Raw genomic sequence first — 20,972 nt, forward strand, 5'->3', positions numbered from 1 at the left:
TCAGAGGTGGTTTACCATTTCCTTCCTCTGAGGCTGAGGCAGTGACTCGCCCAAGGTCACCCAGTGAGCTTCATGGCTGTGTGGGGATTCGAACCCTGGTCTCCCAGGTCATAGTCCAACACTTTAACCACTACACCACACTGGCTCTCGTTCGAAATAGCAATTATTCCTAATAAATTGTCATGGTGATTTTGTACAACTGAGCTCCTCAAACATAAGAAATATTCAAGTGAAACGTTCTTTTATTATCCAGGAGACAATATATGCCCACTGCTAAGACACAATAGCCTGCTTCCATTTAAAAGAAGAAAAACACACAGTATGGCGGCCTTATGATAGCAAAACAATATAATTAAAAAATTAAAACACCAAACTCTTGACATCAATTTGTAATATTTTGTTTTATGAAAAAATCTATTCCAAATTATGAAGTAATGGACTTTGATTAACATTTAGGAAAAAGCCCAGACCAGTCTTTAGGAAAGCTTTGTGTTTTATCTTTGACTGACACATGAAAATGAATATTAAGCTTTCATTTTAAATCAAGGTACTTCAGCAAAATGTCTAAGTCATGAGTGGCCTTTTGAGCTACTACTCAAATTCAGTTTTCTGTTCCCAATTCAAATTCAGTCTTATGAGAAAGCCTAATTAGCAACAGCAGATTAAGAAATAAATGTAACAGTCGAGCAACAGAGCTACATTGTTTAGTAACAGCAAATTAAAACCATGGACAGCAATATTTGTTGAACATTTTAGAAAAATACAACCTGGGGAAAAAATCACTGTACATTACAACTTGGAGGCTGTTAAAGTGACAAATCCAGACTGTACAGTGCAAGACATGCATTTCCAGTTACAACTTCAAAACAGAAGGAGTGCAAAAGAAATTAAAGCTTTTTTTGTCTGTAGTCAATTTACTTTTTAGGATAAAGAACACAGTATTAGAGTTCTTTCCATATAACAGTAAGGTCTTTCTCTCAACTAAACTTTTAGAACTTGAACCATGCTTTTGGAAGCCTTTGTAATGCTAACAAATCACTTCTTTGTCCAACATTTAATAGTATTTTAACCTCTGAACCGGTATCAGTAGTGTATAATCAGAAACCCACAGGCAAAAGGAACCAACTGCTGAAGTCCTGCTTTAGATAAGAGTACCTGCTATCTACAGGCAAGCAGAAGCAGCAAAATAGCCTGGCTTGTACACTCCCTGGCAAAAGTGAGACAAATGATCTCATAAGAAAATGAACAGCTGTGCTGAAAGCAACTGTAGAGTCATGGCTAAGGAACCTGCTCTACAAAAGGTGAGAGAGGCCAACAATTGAACAGCAACTCCAGAAAAATGCTTTACCAAGCTGACTAAGCAATGCATGCATCTCTCCATGCAAGGATAAAAATATGGCTCCAGATGCTGAGGAGGAGGGTATGCATTTGAGAAACCTAGACTGAAGTCCCTTGCTTAAGTTTTACAAAAATATACGTATAGCCAATAGTGTAAGCTTAAGAAGTCATATTTACTCATTAGGTAGACTCCCACATTTATCAACTACTTTTCAGACATTCTAAACCTGGTCACTTTCAACAAAAAAGTTAACCTTTTTTCCGCCAAAAATCAAGATTTTTAAGAAGTAGGTCTTTCAAGTGTACAGGACATCTGCTGTTTATCCACTTTTAATTTTCTAACCAATTAAGCCTGGGTTTATTTAAGATACTAATTTACAGGAACAGATGCATAAATATAAGTTTCACTTTAATAGTCATCCGCACAGAAAAGGAAAATTAACTTTTCAGAACATGATAGAGCAGATCTGGTTAGTACAAATCTATGGCAAGTTATAATGATCCTGTGCAGTAGGCCCACTCAAACAGAAGCAGGGCAGGTTTGGGAAGAAACATCTCAGCAATGAGAGAAAGTTGTTCAAGTCTATGGTGTTCTGAAGAACCAGCAGCCTAAATGACACCATGCTCTGAATCACAGAATCCAGACCAGACAACCTGCTTGGGCTACTAAAGCAGTGCATTCTCCAAGAGGTGTCATTTATCCTGAAGTTATTTATTATTTCGAAGGCGTTTAGACTTTCTAAGTGAACCTATTGATTCAACAGCCTTCTTCCTTTTCCTAGGAGCCTCCTCACTTGGTGCTGACCCTGAGGAATTTCCTACTGCGCTTTCCATAACCTCTCGCAGTTTACGTTCGAGCTCAGCCAATCGGGCATTCTGCTCACCTATAATCTGGGTTTGCTCAAGCAGTTTCTGATCTTGGTCTTGGAGCTGCTTCTGCTGTTCTTGCACTTTGGTGCGAAGCTCTGAAATTTCACGCCTCAGCACAGTCACACCTGCACCATTGGTTTTAACTTGTTGCTGGAGTTTGGTGACCTCCTGTCTTGATGGATTTTGTTTGGAGAACAGCTGCATTGTTGTTAAGGCTGCAGAAGGACCTGGAACTGCAGGGAGAAATATGTAAGCTTTCACACTTCTCATTTCAGTTTTTGACTTGCACTCAATTCTATACCAATCCAAACAGATCAAGACTTGCAAAGTGAATGCAAACATGCAAATCTACAACTATTCTACAGCATATAAATAAAATTAAATGCACGTACAAGACTTGAGTATATTCACTGGGGTTTTACATTCCTGCGTAACAGGTAAAGAGGAAAATGCTGGTTAGGGAAACTACTACTATGGCCTGCAGTCAGCAGAACAAGTTGCCCTTCAAATGCTGCCCTGGGCTCCTACTGGGAAGAAGGGCGGGATGATGATGATGATGATGATGATTAAATAAATAAATAAATAAATAAATAATATTGAGCATACCCCTTAAATGTTGTTTCAACGACACATTCCAGACTGCGTATTCTGCCCTTAAGTGCTACTCCAGTTCATCAGAGGCACTTTACTGTGAGCAGTTCCTGCATGGTTGGGGTAAAATTTAAATGAACCAACCATGTGAACAGCAGCTGACTGCATGGGTCTCTTAGGAGATCAACATTCTCCCCTACCTGTGAAATGATCAGTTCTATGGTCAGGAGCCACATGATCAGCCCCCTCCTATATGGTTGTATAATTTTAATGCCTTACAGGAGTTGTTCATGGAAGAGTACCAGGACAACATTGTTAAAAGCATCAGCAAACTATTGTTGTTGTTGTTATGTGCCTTCAAGCTGATTACGACTTATGGTGACCCTATGAATCAGTGACCTCCAACAACATCTGTCACGAACCACCCTTTTCAGATCTTGTAAGTTCAGGTCTGTGGCTTCCTTTATGGAATCAATCCATCTCTTGTTTGGCCTTCCTCTTTTTCTACTCTCTTCTGTTTTTCCCAGCATTATTGTCTTTTCTAGTGAATCATGTCTTGTCATGATGTGTCCAAAGTATGATACCCTCAGTTTCATAATTTTAGCTTCTAATGATAGTTCTAGTTTAATTTGTTCTAACACCCAATTATTTGTCTTTTTCGCAGTCCATGGTATGCGCAAAGCTCTCCTCCAACACCACATTTCAAATGAGTTGATTTTTCTCTCATCTGCTTTTTTCACTGTCCAACTTTCACAACCATACACAGAGATTGGGAATACCATCTTCTGAATGATCCTGACCTTCGTGTTCAGTGATACATCTTTGCATTTGAGGACCTTTTCTAGTTTTCTCATAGCTGCCCTCCCCAGTCCTAGCCTTCTTCTGATTTCTTGACTATTGTCTCCATTTTGGTTAATGACTGTACCGAGGTATTGATAATCCTTGACAAGTTCAATGTCCTCATTGTTAACTTTAAAGTTACATAAATCTTTTGTTGTCATTACTTAGTCTTTTCGACGTTCAGCTGTAGTCCTGCTTTTGTGCTTTCCTCCTTAACTTTCATCAGCATTCGTTTCAAATCATTACTGGTTTCTGCTAGTAGTATGGTATCGTCTGCATATCTTAAATTATTGATACTGTATTTCTCCCTCCAATTTTCACACCTCCATCTTGGTCCAATCCTGCTTTCCGTATGATATGTTCTGCGTAAAGATTAAACAAATAGGGTGATAAAATACACCCCTGTCTCACACCCTTTCCGATGAGGAACCAATCGTTTCCTCCATATTCTGTCCTTACAGTAGCTTCTTGTCCAGAGTACAGGTTGCCCATCAGGACAATCAGATGCTGTGCCACCCCCATTTCTTTTAAAGCATTCCATAGTTTTTCATGATCTACACAGACAAAAGCTTTGCTGTAAGCTATAAAGCACAAGGTGATTTTCTTCTGAAATTCCTTGCTCCCATTATTCAATGTATGCTTGCGATATGATCTCTGGTGCCTCTTCCCTTTCTAAATCCAGCTTGGATGTCTGGCATTTCTCGCTCCATATATGGTAAGAGCCTTTGTTGTAGAATCTTGAGCATTACTTTACTTGCAAGGGATATTAACGCAATGGTTCGATAATTACTGCATTCCCTGGGATCCCCTTTCTTTGGAATTGGGATATATATTGATCGCTTCCAGTCTGTGGGCCATTGTTTAGTTTTCCGTATTTCTTGACAGTTTTTGTCAAAATCTGGACAGATTCAGTCTCAGTAGCTTGTAGCAACTCTATTGGTATGCCATCTGTTCCTGGTGATGTGTTTCTTCCAAGTATTTTAAGAGCAGCTTTTACCTCATAATTCTAAAATTTCTGGTTCTTCATCATATGGTTGCTCTGTGAATAAATCTGTCATCCTGGCATCTCTTTTATAGAGTTCTTCAGGGCATTGCTTCCATCTTCCTTTTATTTCATCTCGGTCAGTCAGTGTGTTCCCCTGTTGATTATTCAACATCCCTACTTGTGGTTTAAATTTCCCTTTCATTTCTCTAATCTTTTGGAATAGGGCTCTTGTTCTTCCCTTTTTGTTGTCCTCTTCTATTTCCATATAATAACTATTGTAATAGTTCTTTGTTCCTACATACTAGTCGCTGTATTGTTGCATTTAGGGTTCTGACTGTATTTCTATCTCCTTTTGCTTTCCTCCCGTCTTTAACCATTTTAGGAGTTTTTTCATCCATTGAGACCTTTCTCTCTTTTTAACTGGAGGTATTGTCTTTTTGCATTCTTCCCTGATAATGTCTGACTTCACTCCATAGTTCTTCTGGCTCTCTGTCAACTAGGTTGAAAGCCTCAAATCTTTTTTAAAAATCTTTGTAAAGATGTTTTGTTTTACTGTATTTTAAAGTCTGTTTTTATGATGTTTTAAAGTGTTTTTAGTGCTGTCGTTTGATTTATATCCTGCCCTTCCTCCCAGCAGGAGCCCAGGGTGGCAAACAATAAATAAATCTGTTCCTTATTTGATCTTTATATTCTCCTGGGATGTTATTTAAATTGTATTTTGGCATTATGATTGTTTTGTTGTTCTTCTTTAGCTTTACTCTGATTTTCAATATGACCAGTTCATGATCTGTACCACAGTTTGCTCCTGGTCATTTTTGCAGCAAGCATGGAACTTCTCCATCTTCTGTTACCAATTATATAATCAATTTGATTCCTATATTGACTATCTGGTGATGTCTACATGTACAGTCGTCTTTTTGGTTGCTCAAAAAATGTGTTTGCAAGAAACAAATTATTGGCTTCACAGAATTCAATAAGTCTTTCTCCTGCATTTCTGTCTCCTAAGCCGCATTTTCCCACAATTCCTAGTTCTTCTCTGTTCCCTACTTTTGCATTCCAGTCCCCCATGATTATCATCATATCTTGTTTTGGTGTGTGATCAATTTCCTCCTGTACTTCTGCATAAAATCTCTCCAATTCTTCTTCTTCTGCGTTTGATGTTGGAGCGTAGACTTGGATGATGGTTATGTTAATAAGTTTCCTGTTTAATCTCTTTGATATTACTCGCTCAGACCTTGCGTTGTAGCTCCTAATTGCTTTTGCTACATCACTTTTCACTATTAAAGCAACCCTGTTTCTTCTGGATTTCTCATTTCCTGCATAAAATATTTTGTAGTTGCCCGACTGAAAATGTCCCATTCCCCTCCATTTTAATTCACTCACGCCAAGTATTGTAATGTTGATACGCTCCATTTCTTGCTTGACAATTTCTAACTTTTCCTGGTTCATGCTTCTCACATTCATACAACTCCGGACTCTCCTTTTGCATCTGTGCGCATCAGCCTCTGGGCTTCCTTTCGGCTTTGACCCAACTGCGTCATTAGTCACAGCGCTACTCATACTTGTCCTTTGTTCTTCCCCAGTAGCTCGGTGAGTGCCTTCTGACCTGGAGGTCTCATCTTCCAGCACTATCTCGTGTTGCATTTTGGATACTCTGTTAATAGGGTTTTCGTGGTAAGAGGTATTCAGAGGTGGTTTACCATTGCCTTCCTGTGAGTTTGGATGCATCTTAGTCTGGTAGCTTTGACCATTCCACCTTGGGTTCCCCTGCTTGGAGTCTAGGCTCTTGGTCTAGACTCCTGACGGCATTGCTCTCAGCTTCTTTGACACTCTCAAACCCCCTCACCAAGTTAAGGTGTGCATCCTAAAGGGGGCAGCAAACTCTATGCATCCTATAATAGCATTATGGAGATTGGTACTGGGAATCAGAATGGGACTGCAGTAAGGGTGGGATTTGCATCTCCCAATCTAGCTTCTTCCTCCCTCCTTTTTGTACTGCTATATTTCCCTGTCCCTGTAACCCTACTGGCTATCTTACCTGCATTTTCCTACCTCTCTGCCTCCAAAGTAAAGAAGTTTTAGTGCTACGTGCCAGAGTTGCTGCCCTCTAAAGGTCGAATCTAAGTGTAAAGAGTGAATTCTTTGGACAAAAAGTAAACATTGCAAATTAGGTTTTACTGGCCAAAGTTGTATATAAAATAGAAGACTGTAAGGAAGCATATCAGATATAGATATTGACTGAAGCAAAGGCAAACTCGTTTATGAATTCAAGTGCGGCTTCAAGATCTATTTTGACAGCTGAAGATCTCTTACCATTTTATATGAAAATTATTTGTGATGTGGTTGTCAGAGAGAGACTATTGCTAGGACAAGTCATGATGCCTATGGACATCCACGGTGAGAGTCTCCTTGCTCTTTAAAGAACTTTAACAGTGCTAATTTGGTAGGAATTATGCTCTCGTTAGACTGGCCAGCTGAATCAAAAGTAACATGTTAGTAGAAAAAAAATCCAGATGTTTATGTTATTAATTTACCCTGTTCACAGAAGGGCCTTTGATCCAGTGGAAAATCCCATGCACAGAAAGGGGGCAAGATTTCCACCTGTTACTCCAAAATATTTTCCACACTCCAGAGGGCCCCCAACCTTACATAACAGATTTCCAAAGAGTGCAAGGCAGGGGTGGGGGAGAGGAATTATCATCCTCCCCTCTTTCATGTACAGGAGCTGAAAGCACCATTTCCACGAGCAGAACACTTTTCACAGGATCTTTCCAACAATTTCTATTTTAAAACATTATGCTCTGTTTTAATATACTAATGTAATTCTTCAAAATGATTATTTTCAGAGGAGGGAAAGGCCACAAGAAAGTGAAAGTACTAGTTTCACATTAGCTGCATAAAGTAAGATGCCTCAAAGCAGCTGAAAGAGGTACCTGGAGCTGCTGCTATAAGACGTCCTGACACATCCGATCCAGGCAACTTTCTTTTTAGAATCGGAACAATCTTCTCATCGAAATATTCCATAGCCATAGATGAAATATCCCTTAACTCCTGAAGGACTTCATGGGCTCTCTGAGGAGCTTTGGTAGAGTTTACATACCTTAACACACGATAAATTTCATCAATTACCTAAAACAAAAGAGAAAACATGAGACATGGCTACTGGCAATATGTAAAAGTAGCATACCCTTTAATAAGGTTGCAGCTTTCCTCAGAGACTTTTAAAATTATTTTAACACTAACTGAAAGGTACTTGAAACTACCTTGAGAACAACTTGGCTCGTTTACAGTTTTATTTACAGGCACTGCAAGTCAGAAAACTGGGAAAACAGCCAATTTTAATCAAAGTTTTATAAATATTTTCAGCTACTACATTTGCATACCATATAATCAAAGACCTAGCAAGTAGGAAAACCAACCTGTTGTAACAAAGGAACAGCAGTCTTGTACAAGAACATTTCGATAACAAACATCTGAGAAAAGCCTACAGAACGTCCTGAGCTTCCATCAGCAGGCTCCTCAAAACAATATTTAGTCCTAAGAACTTGTGCAAGATGCCTTTTAATGCAGCAATTTTTTGGACTTTACCTTCCCAGGTATAAAGCAGCAGAGGTTAGAATCCACATACTTCATGAATGTCATATTTAGCAGGGACAGCCTTGTTTCTACAGCAGCAAGAATGTCTGCATGGCGAGCCAGTGAGTGATTTCTCCGTTCTGATTCCCGTCTAAAAAGAAACACTGAGGGCAGTCATTAAATAACACTACAGAGATCAGCAGGAAACGTGAAGCAGTACAGAAAGAAGTAGCCTTGAAGTTTTGACACCTAGCAGTTACAACTCAGGATTCTGCCAACAGACTCTGACACCAGAAATGATGTGCGTTACAGGAACTAAAGCAAAACTACCTGTTGTTTATTTCATTCTAGTCCAAAATAATAACCTTTAACTATTGTGATTGAATCTGCTTTTATTTAGATGCAACAATTATCATATTGTTTTCCACGTAATTTTCAGACATGGGTGAACCTCATGCGCCTTGAGTTTCTTTGAAAAGTAGGTGGGGTGTTTTAAAATTAAATAAATGAGAAAATTGATTGATGAGGACATCACTCATAGGCCTCCTTTGCTTATAATCCCATGTTCACCATCATTCCACTTTATCTGAACAGCAACGTCTGCTTTTTACATTAATCCTCTTTCACAACTACTTATAGACTTCCATTAGGGCTGCAAAATTTAGTTGCTTAGTGAGGACATCAGTCATAGGCCTCCTTTGCTTAGAATTCCACGTCCATCACCATTCTTTCATATTCAGATGTGCAACATTCCAGTAGAGTACTATCAGCAGTTCGATATTTCAGTATATAGCATGAGAACTTAAATACGCAAGACATGTATTTACTGCCCTGAGAGCCTGTTGAAAGGGCAGGATATACATTTTAATAACAAAAATAATACTAGACGCTGAACTCAGAAATGAATAGCAAGATACTAAAAGCTGTTAGTATATTATCTGAACAGCAATGTCTGCTTTTGACATTAATCCTCTTTCACATGCCACAGCTGTTTATAGACTTCTAACAGAGCTGCAAAATTTAGTTGATTAATTCGCTAATTGGTAATTGTGTTTCCCCCTTTTTATCAACCTTTATTTAAAAGATCATACAATACAGATTAATTAAGAAACAAAAGAGAACTCTTGGACATAAGAAATGTAAAGTAACATAAATCTCAGCTGGGCAGATGGAATAGAATTGAACTGATATTATTGATGATACAAAGGGAAATACAGATTATAAACAGAAAGCACCAAATATAGCTATGGGGATAGAAAAATAAAATAAAATAAAATAAAATAGGGTGTCTAATATTAAAAAAGAAGGGAACACTGGTTACCGGTCTTCAGGAGAACCAAATAAAAGCATATTTTGTTGGAACTGTCCATCCATGTGTTTGTCTTTCCACATAAGTCATAAAAGGCAACCATATGGCAGCAAAGTCCATAGGATCCACTAGTTCTTTAAGCTCCTTGAGGCAATAAGTTAGTTTTTCAGAAACTATAAGGAAAAGTGATTTTCGAAGCCAAATATCCAGTCAAACCAAAGAGACATCTTTCCAGCCCTGGGCTATAGTTAATCGTGCTGCAGTTAGCAAATAAATGATTAGCTCCTTATACAGTAACTCTGAATTAGAACCAACTAAAATAGAGAGCAGACATAATCTAGAATCTAAAGTAACTTCCTGTCCAGTAATTGATCTAATTTCTCTAATAACTGCACACCAAAACTCAAATATACTGACAATTCCAAATCATATGATAATAGTGCCCCGATCCCCACAGCCCCGCCATCATAAAAGAGACCCTAATCGAGTAATGTGGGTCTATCTCACCGGAGTTAAAAACCACCAGTGGATAACTTTTAACGTGTTCTCCTGAACATTGGCAGAGACTGATCGGAGGGGGCATGAAGACCACATTTTATTCCACAGACAAGGATCTAAGTCCATTCCTGTATCCACTTCCCAGGCAGCACGAAGAGTCCCAAAGGGGGAAAATTGTACATTTACCAATTAAGAATACAGTCTAGAGACCATCCCCCTACTTATGCCCCTAAATTCACACAATAGTTTTTCTAGTGGTTTAAAAGGCCTAGAGCCCCATGTCCTAACCTCAGGACGTGCAATGAATGAGCAGGTTTGAGCGCACATGGCCAATTAATCCTAAACCCTTGCAAACGTTCCAATAATTGTTACTCCAAAAGAATGCCCTGTGAGAAAAAAATCACATAATTGAGATAGACCACCTTGAGTAAGCAGACCTGAAAGGGCTTCCCTATCCAGGGCTTGAAAGGTAGAAACAAAGGGAAGTGGAGTCAGGGGAGATGGCAAGTTTACGTTGCCATTTACTCCAGAGCCCCATACAGCATTTTGTAAACAGGTTAGATAAGCAATTCCAAATAACCCGCAATGTGGGGGAAAGAGGCAAGATGCTTAATGGAAGAGGGAGGGACTCTCCTGCTTCAATACCTATCCACAACTTTGCATGGTCAAAACACAACATAGGAACAATTTGACAGATTTAGAACACTATGAAATACGAATACAAATGTGGTAATCCCCACCCTCCCAATTCAGATGTATTATTTATTTTATTTTATTTATTACATTTATATACCACTCCATAGCCAAAACTCTCTGGGCTGTTTACAAAAATTAAAACATTGAACATTAAAACAAATATATAATTTTAAAATCATACAAAGTTTAAAAACCATGAAGCACAGATAAACAAGTTAAAAGACCTGGGGTCAGAGGTCAGCACATGCTGTTAGAATGCCTGGGAAGGTCTTGATCTGATGCCAAAAAGATCACAATGTAGGCACCAGGCAAACTTCATCAGGGAGATCATTCCATAATTTGGGGGCCACCACTGAAAAGGCTCTCTCCCTTGTTGCCAGACTCTGAACTTCCCTTGGAGTAGGCACCCGGAGGAGGAGGAACTTTGATGTTGAGCATAGTGTACAGGTGGGTTTGCATTGGAAGAGGCGTTTTGTCAGGTATTGTGGTCCCAAGCCATGTTTCATGTAGATGTTGAACAACATGGGGGACAGAACTGACCCCTGTGGAACCCCATACTGGAAAATCCATGGGGCTGAGCAGTGCTCCCCAAGCACCACCTTCTGGAATCAACCTGCCGAGTAGGAGCAGAACCACTGCCATGAAGTACCTCCCACTCCCAACTCAGCCAGTTGTCCCAGAAGCATACCATGGTGGATGGTGTCGAAAGCCACTGAGAGATCAAGGAGAATCAACAGAGTCACATTCCCCGTCTTTCTCCCAACAAAAGTCATCATACAGGGCGACCAAGGCTGTTTCCGTGCCAAAACCAGGTCTGAAACCCAACTGAAATGGATCTAGATAATTGGTCTCACCCGAGTGTCTGGAGCTGGCTGTGATGTTCCTGTATTAGTGTAAATAGGGTAAGTGCTGTTTGTATAGGAGATACATGGTAAGTAGAATGAAAGAGGGAGGGGGAGTGAATGGGCAGTAGAATGTTGGATGATTGGCTGAATGTTTAAAATGGCTGACAGTATAAAAGGAAGAATGACAGGTAAATCTGGGTGGACTTGAGAGGGTTGTTTTGGTGGGTTTTGAGAGGAGATTGTGTGGAGAGTTGGTGGATGTGAGGAGAGGGTGGAGTTCGGATTAATACTAAGACCAGTACCTCAGGAATAGATGTAACCATATGCTTAAGTGCCTTTTAAAGAAATCTTGTTATCTTTGTTATTCAATAAATACTTTTGGTTTACCAAAGGCCTGATCCTTGGCTGGGGTTTCACAGACCAGAAGGGAGGGTAAGGTAAATACCAAGGCTGAAGGATAACAAATGGTGGCAGCGGGGAAGGGAGGAATAACACCACAAGCAGTCTGAGTAAATCAAAGGAATCGGGACAGCTTAAGCACGCAGTCACAGAGGTAACCTAATTGAGGGAGACTCAGGCCGAGTCTCTGGGACTACTGGTTATAGGACGTGACTGGTGGTGCTGCCTAGCAGGGGGATCTGTTGAGATCTGTGCTAGAGCGGGGAGAGAAACCATAAAAAAGGACAGTCCGGACTGGTGGAGTCCCTGGTGGTGCCTAGAGACAGGCAGTAACCACGAGCAGGTAGGAACCTGACAGGGAGAGCCAGGGAAGGGCGTCACATGTGGTGGTAGCAGTGGGATACGAACCAAAGAGAGTCCCAAAGACACGTGGTGACAAAGAAGACTACATCACAGGTGTTGGCTGTAGCGGTGGTACGAATACTAGAGAATCCCTAACAGTGGTGTGGCAAACAGAAATAACAAAACCAGATTACTTGTGAGAGTGACTGGCAAAGAGTGAGTGAACTCAAACACCATGGCTGAATATATAAAAATGAAAAGAGAGGAGCTGGTGGAGAAGTACATAACATTCAATTTACCTCACGAGGGTAAAGGGGTAGATGAATTGAGGGTAGCACTTATAGGATTTGCAACTGCCCAGCAAAAACAACCTGTCAGGGAAGAGACCCCAGAAGGATACTTGAGCAATCCCGCTTATATAGAGTATTTGAGAGAGAAGTGGAGGCTGAGGAAAAAGATAAGCAGAGGGTCTTTGAAATGGATGAGAAAGATAAACAGCGAGAGTTAGAAACTGAGAAGTTGAGGATGGAAACTGAGAAGTTGAGGATGGAAACTGAGAAGTTGAGGATGGAAGCTGATGAGAAGGAAAAGCAGCGGGAGTTGGAATTTGAGAGAATAAGAGTGGATGCGGAATTACAGGCAGAAAAGTTAAAATTTGAAAGAGAGAAGTTTCATTCTGATGAGACAAGGAAAGACAGAGATGGAGCAAAAATAAAAATTACTCCAAAGGACTTTGCTGTGTATGAGCCTGGTCAAGATCCTCAAATTTATCTCACAACCTTTGAAAAGGCAGCTCAGTTGTGGGGGCTACCTGAAGATAAATACATGCAGTATTTATCAAACCTGATCAAAGGGGAATTGGCTGAGGTATACCAATATTTCCCCTCAGACAGGCCCGTCACCTATGCTGAGTTTAAAGAGGCAGTCTACAAAAGATTCAGACTGGGACCTGACTATTCTAGAAAGTTATTCCGAAACTGTCAGATCCAAGCAGGGAGGTCTTTTGTTGAACTGGGAGCAAAGCTGATGGATATATTTGGGAAGTGGATGAGTAGTGCCAAAGCTCAGTCAGTGGAAGAGGTGAAAAGCCTCATGATACTGGATCAATTATACCATCAGTTACCACCAGAAATAAGGCTCCTTGTCAAAGACCGTTCCCCTACATCGGTGCAGGAGGCCGCAGAGATGGCGGATCACTTTGCCTCCAACAGAACTGGCTGGGTGGGGAAAACATCAAGAGAGTTTAAACCCAGACCATATAATGGTGGCAGAAAGGATGTGGTGCCACAGCGAGTGAGTCCTCCAGTAAAATCTGAAGGGCACAGGACACCCCAGAGTGGATCTGTGTACCCTAAAACAGAGGAGAAATTATGCTACAAATGTGGTAGACCGGGGCACCTACGTTTTCAATGTGAGGTTGCCAACCCCATTAGTAATCCTGCTCAGGCAAGGGCAGTAAAAATAGAACCAAAAGATTTAACCACAAAAAAGGTTCAGTTCTGCCAGATAAACTGGACAGAAGTAACAGACCTTGATTCAAGTCTCAGAGAGGAAGTGAGTGTACAAGGGGCAAATTATTGGGCATTGCTTGACACTGGTGCCGCTCAGACGTTACTGAGGCCAGATTTAATAAAATCTGAAGAAATATTACCTCAGGAAACGGTGAATATCCAAGGAGTGAGGGGTCAACCAGAAAGCTTGCCTGTGGCCCTGGTGAAAATGGCGTGGAGAGGCCGAGAGGGCAGATATAAAGTAGGCATTAATGCCCAACAACAAGAACCAGTGATACTGGGAAGAGATGTTATGGGGGCACAAGGGAAAATATATGTGGTGACCAGACAGCAACTTGGCAGAGAAACAGAAGCCATGTTAAGGGGGGCTGAAACAAACAGGGTGGAATCTGTTTGCGAGCCTCAGGTCCCCATAGCAACTCTTGGCAGGCCTGCTGAAGGAGACAAACTGTATCAACTGGTCTCTGGGGAAGAGACAGAGCATTTCAGAGAAGAACTGAATAAGGATACCAGTTTGAAGCAAATAAAGGAGCAAGCCCTGACCCAACAGATTCCTTTCACTGACAAAGTGAGGAATCAAGTTGTGTGTGAGAATGGGATTTTATATAGACTGAGGATGCCTGCTGAGAGAAAGGATGAATGTGAACCAGTGAAGCAATTGATAGTACCTAGCAAATACAGAACCAGATTGCTAGAGGTAGCCCACGATGTCCCGTGTGCAGGACATCTGGGAATAAAAAAGACCAAGAGGAGATTGGCTGCACACTATTATTGGCCAAACATCTCCAAAGATGTAAAACAACATTGTCTATCTTGTGGTATATGCCAAAAGGTGGGGAAAAGTGGAGTAAAGACTAAGGCACCCTTAAAGCCCCTTCCTATAATTGGACAACCCTTTTATAGAGTGGGAATAGATTTGGTGGGCCCTTTTTCCAAACCCACAAGGCATGGCAAGAAATATCTAGTGGTGGTGGTGGATTTTGCCACCAGGTACCCAGACGCAGAAGCACTAAGATCTGTAGAAGCCCCTGTAGTGGCAGAGGCTTTATTAAAAATCTTTATGAGGCTGGGTTTCCCTCATGAAGTGCTGACGGATCAAGGCAGTGTATTCATGGGAGAAGTGATGCAATGTATGTGGAAATGTTGTGGTCTAAAACATCTAAAGACCACCACTTACCATCCCGCCACTAATGGGCTAACAGAGAGATTCAATGGCGTTTTGAAGGGCATGATAAGAAGCTATGTTCAAGATCACCCACAAGACTGGGATGAACGGTTGGGATGCTTCTTATTTGCATACAGAGAAGTCCCTCAAGAGTCAACAGGCTTCTCACCCTTTGAATTCATGTTCACTAGAAAAGTGAGGGGACCTTTGGAACTGTTAAAAAATTCATGGGAAGGAACCCTGGGAGAGTACAAAACATCTGTAGTAGATTTTGTATTGGAATTCCGCAATAAATTAACATCAATGATGGAGGTGGTGAAAAAGAATCTCAGTCAAGCACAGCAGAAGCAAAGTTACTGGTATGACAGAACAGCCAGGGAACGTGTGTATGATGTGGGAGATATGGTTATGGCGTTCATACCCAGGAAACATGACAAATTACAGGCTAACTGGGAAGGACCATATACCATCAGAGAAAGGCTTGACACAGTGGCGTATGTAATCACCACAGACCAATTAAACAAAAGCAAAGTGATTCATGTAAATATGTTGAAGCCTTACCATACCAGGGATGCAAAGGGAAGTGGGCCTGAACTTCTGGATTTGGTACAGGAAAGCAAAGACAAAGGAAGGGGTAGATCAAGTGGAATGGTCAGAAGAGGTGAAGGAGGAAGTAAAAGAAGAGATTCTGAGAGTTTTGAAAAACTATGGGAATCTCTTTGGCAATAAACCTGGCCGAACCAGTATAGCCAAACATTCCACTGATACTGGAGAGCATGTCCCAGTCAGATCTGTACCGTGCTGTGTGAATGGGAAAGTTGTGAGTGAAGTAATCTGTGTAGGACATGGGGTGGGGAGTGGGAAAGTCACCCCCTTATGGAGCAAGGTAGAGGCAGTGCAATCGTGGCCTATCCCCTTGCATGAATTAACAAAGAAGAAGTGTTCTGAGCGTGTGGTATGGACGGATGAATGTCAGAAGGCTTTTGATCTGCTGAAGCAAGCCTTGTGCCAAGGACCCATTTAATAGCACCAGACTATGAGCAACCATTCATCGTGGCTACAGATGCGTCAGACCTCGTGCTGGGAGTCGTCTTGCTGCAGGAGAGAGAAGGCACCAGACATCCAGTGGCGTATCTGAGTTGCAAGCTGACGCCAAGGGAGAAAAACTATTCATCGGTCCAAAAGGAGTGCCTAGCGGTCGTGTGGGGACTGAACAAGTTGCGCCCATACATGTGGGGACAAAGATTCACGGTAACAACGGATCATCGGGCCTTGTTATGGTTGCAGACTATGAAAAACCATAACACTATGCTGCAGAGGTGGTCCTGGGCCCTACAAGACTATCAAGTGGACTTCCAGTTCATCAAAGGCAAAGACAATGTACTGGCCGATGGACTTTCCAGGCAAGTGGCTGGGACTGCAGTGATGTGACCAGACGGAGGAACAAAGAAAGACATTTTCCCCATAGAGACTGGTTATATTGTTAACGCGACGTATAAATCCTGGAACAGGAATAATACTCTGCCGTTGTTTTAAGGGGGGGGGGAATCTGATGTTCCTGTATTAGTGTAAATAGGGTAAGTGCTGTTTATATAGGAGACAGGCAGTAACCACGAGCAGGTAGGAACCTGACAGGGAGAGCCAGGGAAGGGCGTCACACTGGCCTGCAACCACTCGTTCCAGGACCTTGCCCAGGAATGAAACATTTGCCACCGGCCTATACAGTAATACCTCACATTAACGTACTCAATGGGACCAGAGCGAGTACGTAAACCAAAAATGTCCTTAAAGTGAAGCACTACCTTTTAAAACTTTTTTTCCCTCTCCTTCATGCGGAGCCTCAAAGCCCCGTGCTAAAGCCTCTGCTGCTGCACTGCTGCGCCTCTCAGCTGATCGTGATCGCGCCTCCCAGCTGATTTGCGGTGGCGCGATCGCGTCTATTTCCACCCCCACGAGCTAAAGCCTCTGCTGCTGCACTGCCACGCCTCTCCCTAACCCTATCCCTGTAAGTGGTTTGCTAGCTGTGTTTCTGGAGAAATGCAGGCATATGGAGCATGTACATTATAGCGAAGCGACGTTAAGTGGGGTATGCCTGCAGTTATTAAGATTTTCCAGGTCCAGGGAAGATTTCTTCAGGAGTGCTCTCACTATCGCCTCTTTCAGGGCCCCTGGGGCCACTCCCTCTCACAAAGAGGCATTAATCACTTCCCTGGCCCAGTTGGATGTTCCATCCCTGCTAGCTTTTATTAGCCAAGAAGGGCAAGGATCCAGTACAGGAATGGTTGAATCTGTCCAAGCACCTTGTCAATGTCCTCAAGCTGTACCAACTGAAACTCATCCAAGAAACCAGGACAAGACTGTGCTCTGGATACCTCAATTGATTCACCTGCTATAATACTGGTGTCTAAGTCCTGGCGGATGCCCAAGATTTTATCCTGGAAGTGCCTAGTAAATTCATTACAGCAGGCCTCAGAAGTTCTACCATGTCCTTGGGGCCAGCATATAATAGCCTCCGGACAACTCTGAAAAGCTCCAGTGGGCAGGGGATTGATGATTTAATAGTGGCAGCAAAATATTGTTTTTTTGCTGCCCTCACTGCCCCTGAATACAGCTTACCCTAGGCACTTACCAGTGTTTGATTGCATCCACCAGGAGTTCGTCTCTATCTGCACTTAAGATTTAGAATATAACAAAGAGGATAATCTTGAAAGCTTTCACTGTAAAATAAACTCATTAAATAAACATTGCCATCCATTAAGCATGTCTGGGGGGATAGGGATCGGAAGAGTCTGAAACAAAAATAAAAGTTTTGGGACAACTCCCATTTTTAATGCTGCTGCTCTGCCTAGAATAGTCAAGTGTAAAGTTTTCCATTTTTTAAAATCCAAAATATCTCTCATAACCGGCAAATAATTCCACTGAAACAGCTTGTCCAGATTCCATGGGATCTGAACACCCAAGTACCGCAACACGTTATTACATATTTTAATTCCTGTGGACCAATGAAAGGAAAGCTGATCCTGCGGGCCTATATTCCAAAAAAGGGACTCAGATTTATCATAATTCATATGCAAACCAGAAATAGCTCCAAACACAGAAATAATGCAAATGACTTCCGGCATAGAGGTAAGTGGGTTTGAAAGCTTAAGGGCTACATCATCCTCAAAAAGACTTAGCAAATGGGCTTGGCCCCCAAGATCATATCCCTTAATCAGTGGAGAACCCGGAAGCGAGACAGCTACGGGCTCTAATGAAAGAATAAAAAAAGAAGGGATAATGGGCACCCGTCGGGTTCCATGCAAAAGAGGAAAAGAGGCAGAATCCACATTGTTACCACGTACCAACGTACCACTGCTTGCACTGGTGCACACAGCTTGGCAATTGACCCCAATATCTTATCTCCCACCTGGTATTTCTTGGGGAGTTTCAGAAGATTAACATCACTCAAGACAGTCAAACACCTTAAATGCGTCAAGGGTAACCAGGGCTGGTGGGGCACGTTTTGTTCTGGCATGATGAATAATGTTTAACAATCATCTGATAGAATCTGAGATTTGTCAGCCAGGTACAAATCCTACCTGGACCGGAGGGATATATGCTGCAATGCAAGTGTTCAGGCACGTTGCAAGGAGTGCAGTAAGCAATTTCTAGTCCTGGTTGAGGAGGGATGTGGGATGATAAGAATCCATCTTTGCTGGGTCTTTCCCAGGTTTTGGGATGACCACCATTCTAGTCCTCAACCAGGAATGTCACCACCATCTAGTAGACCATTAAAAAGGGCCACCAGATGGGGAGCTAAAGACTCCTTGAAACACTTGTAAAAATCCCCAAAAATCCATCCATACCAGGTGAATTACTAGGTTTAAGTTTAGAAAAAAACTGCATAATTTTCCAATGTAATTTCTTCAACTTTTCATGAAAATCCCAGGAAAATGGGCGAACCGGTATACTGTTCAGAAAGGCCTCAATACGATCATTGTCTGGAATTTTAGACGTATAAAGATCTCTAAAAGTTAGCAAACAAGGCTGCTATAACTTCAGAAACTGAGATCTCAGCACCTCCCCCCCGCCGTCCATAGTAGAAAAACATAATGCCTAGCTTGTTTATGTTCAATTGCATTTGCCAGGAGGCATGACTTCGTATTACCATATTTATAAAACTTTTGCCCCAAATAAACTAAGGATTTGAATACAGAGTCCACTTCTGAGGCTTCTAAGGACTTCCTTGTAGCTAAGAGAGTGGGATATATTCTACAAGATCCCGTCATCTGGTAATGCCTTTCCAAGATGGTGACTTCTTCCAATAACTGAGTCCTGAGGGGGATGTCCAGTTTTTTATTCTTTAATATTTTGCTAAGAGCCACCCCGCTCAGGACTGCCTTTATAGCATCCCAGCTGACTGGATGAGGGGGCCCACTAGCTGCATTTAGCTCAAAATATTGATTTATTGCATCACATAAAGTCTGGATGGAGTCCTAGCATGACAGCAAAATCAAATTAAAGTACCAAATTGGGGATATTTTCTGAAAACCTTGCAACTTCAAATTAATAATTACAGGGGAATGATCTGACAACAATTAGGACCAATAACTATTCCCAATAGGGGAACTCAAAGGGACACATCCAAAAGGGCATAGTTAGTCCTTGAAAGGGACCCATGGCGGGAAGAGCAAAAGGTGAAACCTGGCTCAGCTGGCTGCCATTCCCGCCATGCATCCCAAAGATTTATGCAGGCCCAGGAGAGTATTAAAACCCTATTCCCTAACAAGAGGGATAGAATGTCACCTGCCCCTCTGGTCAAGGCCTTCCCTGTGACACACATTAAAATCTCCACCAATCATGGTTTCTCCCTCCTTAAATTTTTCCAACAGATAAAGAACCTGATGAAGAAAAGACCACTTACGGGAATTGTGGCTGTAGTTGGAAGCAAAAGTGAGTATCTTGGAGCCCAAGGTTCCCTTAACAAATATATATCTACCCTCAGGGTCTCTCCCGGTTGCCAAAACCTTGAAAGGGAGGGCTGCCTCAAAAAGTATAGCCATCCATCTCGAGCTACAAGTTCCAGGTGCAGAGAACTGGTCACCAAAGTACTTATGCCCCAAAACACATGTCTGTTGAGAAGTATGATGTGTATGTATCCTGGAGGCAGATGATACCTGGACAGTATTTTCTAATAACATCTGTCACTCTCTGGCAATGAATTGGATCGCCAAGTCCCCTCACATTCCAGGACACAAATGTGAAGTCTCTCCTATGACTGTCTCCCATTAAGAAGCCAGATAATAGTCAATGTCACAGAACAAGAGACATTTAAACGGGATCTAATCAGCCTATGTCCCTGACATTTCCAATCTAAAACCACAACAAATCTGCTCCTCTCCCCATCCCCTCACTTTAATAATTCCATCCAAAAAACAATCAAAAACAGTAACCACAAATGAAAACCCAACCATAACCATTTCAGACAACCAGCCATAACACGAGAACCCAAAAACGGGATTCTGCAGAGGAAACTGAAACCTCTGCTGGTAGGTGGCCCTCTGTCTGAGAAAAAAAGGAGGGGATGTCACTCAGATGCAACTTATAACCTGATACCACCACAAATATAACATACTACATATACGATCTACCCAGCCAAACAAAGAAGAGACAATGCCTACCCAAACATTAGTAAGCATAATATAAGCCTGAAGGGGAAGCATGAAGGGGTGAGGAAAAGGGCCAAGAACAATTACTGAACACACACATTTTATTTTCCCGCCCCAAAACTTCAATAGTCTGGATGAAAACACAACCCTCCAGACAGCAGTCAATAGAGGAAAGGCTAGTGATGTCCATGTACATCAGCGATTTTGGGAGCGAAGATTACGAGATGTGGAAGATTGCAGATCCAAATCTCTCAGGGTCTGACAAAATTTCTTCGACAGTCAGCAACATAAGACAGTGGTCCATTGTTCAGAGGAGGGATCCCCAAGATTGTCTCCGTCCATCTCCAGTTCTTCTTCAC

The 20,972-nt window shown here is 41.8% G+C and overlaps 1 protein-coding gene across 1 annotated transcript in view; it reads right to left on the reverse strand.

Moving 5' to 3' along the window:
- Positions 1-224: 224 nt before the first annotated feature.
- Positions 225-20,972, reverse strand: part of FBXO28 (F-box protein 28) — a 42,096-nt gene continuing 21,348 nt past the window's right edge. The window contains exons 3-5 of the mRNA XM_061625080.1: positions 8,213-8,351; positions 7,558-7,753; positions 225-2,441 (exon numbers count right to left, since the gene is read on the reverse strand). Coding sequence (XP_061481064.1) covers positions 2,047-2,441; positions 7,558-7,753; positions 8,213-8,351 — 730 coding nt within the window. The 3' untranslated portion in view covers positions 225-2,046. The remainder of the gene's footprint in view (positions 2,442-7,557; positions 7,754-8,212; positions 8,352-20,972) is intronic.

This window comes from Rhineura floridana, chromosome 4, assembly GCF_030035675.1.
Source record: "Rhineura floridana isolate rRhiFlo1 chromosome 4, rRhiFlo1.hap2, whole genome shotgun sequence".
Classification (NCBI taxonomy): domain Eukaryota; kingdom Metazoa; phylum Chordata; class Lepidosauria; order Squamata; family Rhineuridae; genus Rhineura; species Rhineura floridana.